Source organism: Mangifera indica, chromosome 14, assembly GCF_011075055.1.
Source record: "Mangifera indica cultivar Alphonso chromosome 14, CATAS_Mindica_2.1, whole genome shotgun sequence".
NCBI classification, from domain to species: domain Eukaryota; kingdom Viridiplantae; phylum Streptophyta; class Magnoliopsida; order Sapindales; family Anacardiaceae; genus Mangifera; species Mangifera indica.
In genome coordinates, this window is record NC_058150.1 from 5,370,503 (window position 1) to 5,376,958 (window position 6,456).

The following is a 6,456-nucleotide window of genomic DNA, read 5'->3' on the forward strand; positions in this document are numbered from 1 at the left end:
ATAGACGTTTGGTCAGTGACATTTCTGATGGCATATATGCCCAAAATAGTTGCACTGTGTTATTTTTCCTTGACATGCACTAAAATTGAATTTGATTGTTTGACAGGGCACTTGCAGTTAAGATCTGTTGAAAACTTGGATAGAATGTGTTGACCATGGTCATTTGCTTCTAAGTAAAAATTAAGCGATATGTTCACATCAATGATGATGAAGCATCACCGGACCATTATTGTGACAACCGTTTATCTAACAGGAAATATAAATTACTGAACTTTCTACCCAAAAATTTATTGGAGCAGTTCAGGTGATTTTGACTCTGTTAATCTTATTGGCTCTCATTTTCTGTTCTTGTTAGCTGAAATCTAAGCTTGGTGCTCAAAGGAAATTATCCAATTTCTATAATAAGATCTTGTGCTACATCATCATACTTTCTGCTTTTATTTGTTTGACTGCCAGAAGCATTCTTTATTATTAAAAATTCTGTTCTTGAATAGTTTAGAGTTTATCCATTCATACATAAAATCTAGTATGCATTTCTGAAATATCTTTCTTTCTCTCTTTATTTTTATCCTTCTCTCTAGCTCTCCTTTTCTAACTTTTTCTTTCTTCCAGCCGTTTTATGAATCAGTATTTCTTGTTGATTGCCTGCCTCCAGCTGTGGTCACTTATTACTCCAGTAAATCCTGCCAGCAGATGGGGTCCACTAATATTTATATTTGCAGTCTCATCTTCGAAAGAAGCTTGGGATGATTACAATAGATATCTCTCAAACAAGAAAGCGAATGAGAAAGAAATTTGGATTGTCAAACAAGGGATCAAAAAACATGTAAGGAGACTTTTCTATATCTTCTTTCCATTTCATATTTCTCCTGCTTAATATTTGAAATTTAATTGGAAAACAAAGATACAATTTTTGGCAGTTGATCAAGAGTTCTTTTTTTTCTTGATGCACTCTTTCTTCCTATAGCTTTATGACGTTATTGTCGTTATTGAATTAGTTAGTTCCCTTTTAAGATGAATGAATATGACTATTAGATTAGGCACATTGGAACTGCCTTGAAAGTTTTTTGGCTTTGTCTGTTACTGAAGTGTTTCTTTGATTTTGCAATGATTTTCCAAGGAGTTTTTTTTTTTCCAAATGAGAAATTTTGAATTCCAATTATCAACACTAAACCTAGCCCAAATTCTCTCCCAATTAATGTTGAAAGCATAGGAAAGAAATATCTCAAAATTATAATTACTAGCACTTGGTTAGGAATTTAGACGTAATCGGTCAACATAGGAGTCTGTAAACCTAAAAATGAAAGGAAATTTTTTTTTTTATAGAAAGCACTTTATCTGATTCAGAAGTTTATAGTATAATTAATTTTAGATGAATTCTGAAGTTTGTTGTAATTGCATGTTAAATTTCTATAAAACAATTAAGTTCATTGATTCAGGTTTTTGTAAGATGAAAGTCTTTTCACCTGTAAGTTTTTGTTTATCTTTAAATCCTGTGAAATTAACAGTTTGTCTTTTTGTACACTGTTAGAGAACTCATCTAACAATTCAAACTCACTTAATCTAACACAAACAGTTGGACGTGATCAAACTGTTTTATTGCTCTCAACATACTGGTACACTAAATTATTACAAGAAAAATGAAAAATGAAGATTGAAGAAGAAAAGTTTTTTTGCAATAAGAGCTGCCAATCCTCCCCTGGGTTGAAGGCCCCGTGAATAATCCCTGAATAATTTTCTGTGTTTCACCTCCTGTTCTCTCCTCCTTTTATATTTGTAAACTTGCTTTATTGATGGTCTAACATACACATCGGTGGTTTTGCAGATCCAAGCACAGGATATTCGTGTAGGTAATATAGTATGGCTTCATGACAATGATGAAGTGCCATGTGATCTTGTACTGATTGGTACCTCTGACCTGCAAGGCGTTTGCTATGCAGAGGTATATTTACATACTACATATCAAAAGCTAATATGATGTTTATGCTGTACAGGATACACCAGTATCAGGTTTTGAAGTTTCTTATTCTTCATTCAAATGAAAATTTTATGACTGCAATTTCTTGTCAATACAATTACTGTTTTCTTGAGAGCACTTATTGTGTATCCCCTTGTAATACGCAGATTTTTGTCATTGTACTACTTTCTGGTGGAGTTCAGGTCAGTTTCACTGTACTCAGAGCTCAATACAAGCATACAACACTGATAAAAAGCTAGGCTGCATTTATTACAGCTTAGCCAAATTTACAATCCTACATCTTGGGTGTTTCCTTCTGTTCACCTGGGATATTCATTTTTAATCAAAGATGAAACCTGAAAATCTTTTAACTTTTGGTGGTAGCATAAAATGTAAACTACTCCTGCAGCTATCTATCTAACGATATCAAATCTTATATTCTTAAGATGGTGAATGTTAACTTGATAATTTCTTGTGTTGACTGCAGCCCTAGATGGTGAAACTGATCTGAAGACAATGGTCATACCAGCTGCTTGCACAGGAATAGATTTGAATTATTGCACAAAATTAAGGCAACATTTATTCTTCTTCTTTTTTTTTTTTTTTTAATTCATTATAAATGCAGTATTCTTTGTAATTTTTCTAGCTTTATTCTCATTATGACTTTTCATTATTAATCTACCATGGCCACAGTGTGATTGAATGTCCTGGTCCAGATAAGGACATTAGAAGATTTGATGCACATCTATGTCTTTTTCCACCATTTATTGATAATGATGTGTTCCCTTTGACCATTAAAAACACAATTCTTCAGTCATACTATCTACGGAATACAGAGTGGGCTTGTGGAGTAGCCGTCTACATGGGCAAGTTCCTATTTGAATGAAATGGCTGAGTCATAATTAATTGGAGGACTAGTTTGTTCTTTATGAGCTGTTTAAACTTTCTTAAAATGTTGTTACTTTAAGGGTTGTTTATTAAAGAAGCACAGTGTGTCTACCTTATGCATGTTTTCTGCGGTGAAAACATCTATGAAACGGGAAAACAGAATGTCTACCGTTTAGGTCGATTGTCCTATGCCTGCTCATAGGATAAGTTTGGGTTGATTCACTCTTCTTTAAACTGTACTGGAGGTCAAATTTTTGATATTGTATTATATCAGTTTTAAGCTACCACTAAATTTATCTTTTTTAATTGTCTTTAATTACTTTTAATGAATCTATAATTACATAATAAAAGTAGTCGTTTGAATCTGGTAGTAGTTCTAAAATTGAGTTTAAAGCCTTAGAACAAGGAGTGTTTGCAAGTTATTCTGGGTAAAAAGAGTAATGGTAGACTTGAGGTTTTTTTGAATAGGTTCTATGAAGCTCTATAGTGATTGTAAATTTACAGTCAACATTACATGCAATTCAGTGCACCATGATCAAACTAAGCATATAGAGATTAATAGGAACTTTATTAAGGAGAAAGTGGAAGAAGGGATTATCAACTTATATTTTAACTAAGTTTCAGGAAGTTGATCTACTTATGAAGGCATTGACTAAACCTGGATTTAAATTCTTTGTAAACAAGTTGGAAATAATAGACATTTATTCTCTAGATTGAGGGAGAGTACAGAAAACCAGGGATAAAGCCTTAAGCTTTGAGGATTAAAATTTCAATTTAGTCATTGAATATTTCTTTTTCCTTGTTTAGATTGATTTGATTCTTTTTTCTAGTTTAGGTTGATTGTTTTCTTAGTTTATTATGAAATATGTATGAATTCACATATTCATTATTGAATGAAATCAAGCAATAATTATTTAAATTTTCAGTCTTGTTTCAAAATTCTATTTCATCACACACAATTACATTACAATCAGCTTCTTCTTATAGGGAAGAAAAGTTCTAATTTATGGAACTACAATAACCCTTGGATTGTTACACAATTTTTATTTATGTTATTTAGAAAATATCCTAGCCCAAGAATAGGATACAATGTCTCTGAAAAATCAGAATATTGAGATTGGGAGAATCAGGAAACCCAATTTGGATTTCTTTTCCACATTTTGCCACTTTTACAAATGTGCACATGTGAGGATATTTATCCATACGAAGCCCACAAAGAAATGCTATATGTGGAAAATTTTTCTCATGCTTTTTTTTTTTTTTCTTTTGTTTAAATTACTTCAAAGTTATAAAAAAAGTTTTATTTTAGGATGAAATTTTATTGTGAAAATGCTTTTTCTGAATGCAGAGTTCAGGTTTCTAAAAAGATTGATACTTGTCCATGGGCGGTATTCTTACAACCGCACAGCATTTTTATCCCAGTACTCATTCTATAATTCCCTCTTGCTGTGTTTTATCAGATCTTGTGAGTTTCAATATATTGCTTTTTCCTATCTTGGTTCTTCCTGAAAGAATCAGGTTGTTGCTTTGCTTCTGATATTCTGAAATTAGGCCATATTCAGCTTCTCTTTTATTTCAGGTATCTCTGGAACTAGTCTTTTCAATTCTGTTAGCTTGATGGCTTATAATGTCTTCTATGCTAGTGTTCCTGTTCTGGTCAGTGTCCTTGACAAAGATCTTTGTGAACAGACTGTGATGCAGCATCCTCAAATTTTATTCTACTGCCAGGCAGGAAGGTAAGCTGTTTCCAATTTTTTTTTATTCGCTTTATAGATTTTTTTGGGGTGTATAACTGGGAACTTGCTGTATAAGGTATTTTACATCTTACTGACTCAGGATCTTTATTGAAACAGGCTTCTTAATCCAAGTACATTTGCTGGATGGTTTGGCCGGTCCCTATTCCATGTGAGTGCAATCATTTGGTTTTCCTTTCAAGTTTACATTTTAAAAATTCTTTGTGGTTCCAGCCTTTTTGTTTTGTTTTTTCCCTGAGAGTTAGGCCAGTTTTTAAACTTCTAGAGATCTATTATATCAACATAACTTTATATTACGTCATTGAAACTGGATAGAGTTACAGACATCCAAATCTTCCTATCTAATTTGAATAAACATGATAAACTAATTGAATATCAAGATGTAAGATTGAAAATAGTTCAAGCAGCTGGCTGACAAAACTGAATGGAAAACTTAATCTATAATGAAAGGTGTCAGAAATCTCCATAGGTAGAATGATTTCTGAGTAGTTCTTTCAATTTTGATATGTTTCTCCCTTCGTCTCTTTGTTATGAGATTATTAGGAAGCCCTTGTAAATGGCTGTAGCTCTAGGAGTTTGGACAGTCATGACCGCCTGTTGTGATCTTCTCTTAGTTTGTACTAAAGTAACTTTAGTTCCCATCTGAAGAGTTGATTTGCTTGATCATGAGATTGATGGTGGATTTTCTTGTTGAAAGTTGTAATATTTTCTTGTTGTATCTCCATTTAATACTTGAGGTGATTATAGGCGATTGTCATGTTTGTAGTCAGTATAAATGCCTATGTGTATGAAAAAAGCGAAATGGAGGAGGTTTCAATGGTAGCACTGTCCGTATGTTTATGTTTGCAGGCTTTTGTTGTGGCATTGGAAACCAAGTAAGTTTCCATCACATTAATATGTTTGCCAAATATTTTTTAAAAAAAATTAATGAGGCCTTGTCAACACTGGCTTGAGTGCATATATTAATCTTTGTAGGTAGAAACGAAGAGGAGAGTGTGATGACTTTTCCTCTCTCACCAATGATTAATCTTGTTCTAACTGTCTCTGAGTTTTGATTGTTACGTGCGATACCTTTACAGTGTTCCAACTTCTTGCCATATGGGGGAATTTAGCTGCCTTCTATGTCATAAATTGGATATTCAGTGCTATTCCATCATCCGGGATGTACACAATCATGTTCCGATTGTGTCACCAACCGTCTTATTGGTTAACTATGTTTGTAATTATCACCCTTCGACATTTAAGTTATGGAAGGCTTGCCTATTTATTTAGGTAGAAAACGAGTCCAATCCATTTCACTGACTAAAATTGTAATTCCACTACAGCTCATAGTTGCAGCAGGAATAGGTCCAATCATGGCTTTGAAATACTTCCGTTATACCTACAGACCAAGTAAAATCAATGTACTTCAGCAGGCTGAACGTATGGGTGTCCCATTTTGTCTGTGGGGACTATTGAACCTCAGCCAAGATGTTTTAAAAAAGATGTTTCTCCATTATCCATTACTCAACCAAAGAGCAGAAATCCAGTTTATGAACCTTTATCATCTGATTCTCCAAATACTAGGTCTTTCGGGGCAGCTACTCCATTCGACTTCTTTCAGTCCCAGTCCACATTGTCTTCTGTTTACTTAAGAAACTGTAAGGATATCTGACTTTACTACTTATTTGATGGCTAGAAAATTTATGTTTGGGCTGTAGTTTTTAAATACCACATTATGTTGAGTAGTTTCATAGGCCATTCATTCACAAGCTCCATCCAAAAATTAATTGTCTAAGGCATCCTCTACATCCATTTTTGTGTTTTAAAATCCAGTAAAAACACAGCTGCAAATTAATTACCTTGCTTATGGTTGAA

At 33.3% G+C, this 6,456-nt stretch overlaps 1 protein-coding gene across 1 annotated transcript; it reads left to right on the forward strand.

The window, feature by feature from the left end:
- Nucleotides 1-262: 262 nt before the first annotated feature.
- LOC123196564 (phospholipid-transporting ATPase 2-like) lies at nt 263-6,456 on the forward strand (the record flags this gene model as incomplete). The annotated part of the gene is made up of 9 exons (XM_044610621.1): nt 263-304; nt 656-826; nt 1,826-1,942; nt 2,125-2,160; nt 4,166-4,310; nt 4,425-4,581; nt 4,699-4,750; nt 5,347-5,474; nt 5,679-6,456. Coding segments are annotated over 9 exons (1,041 nt in total), but the record flags the coding sequence as incomplete, so codon positions are not given.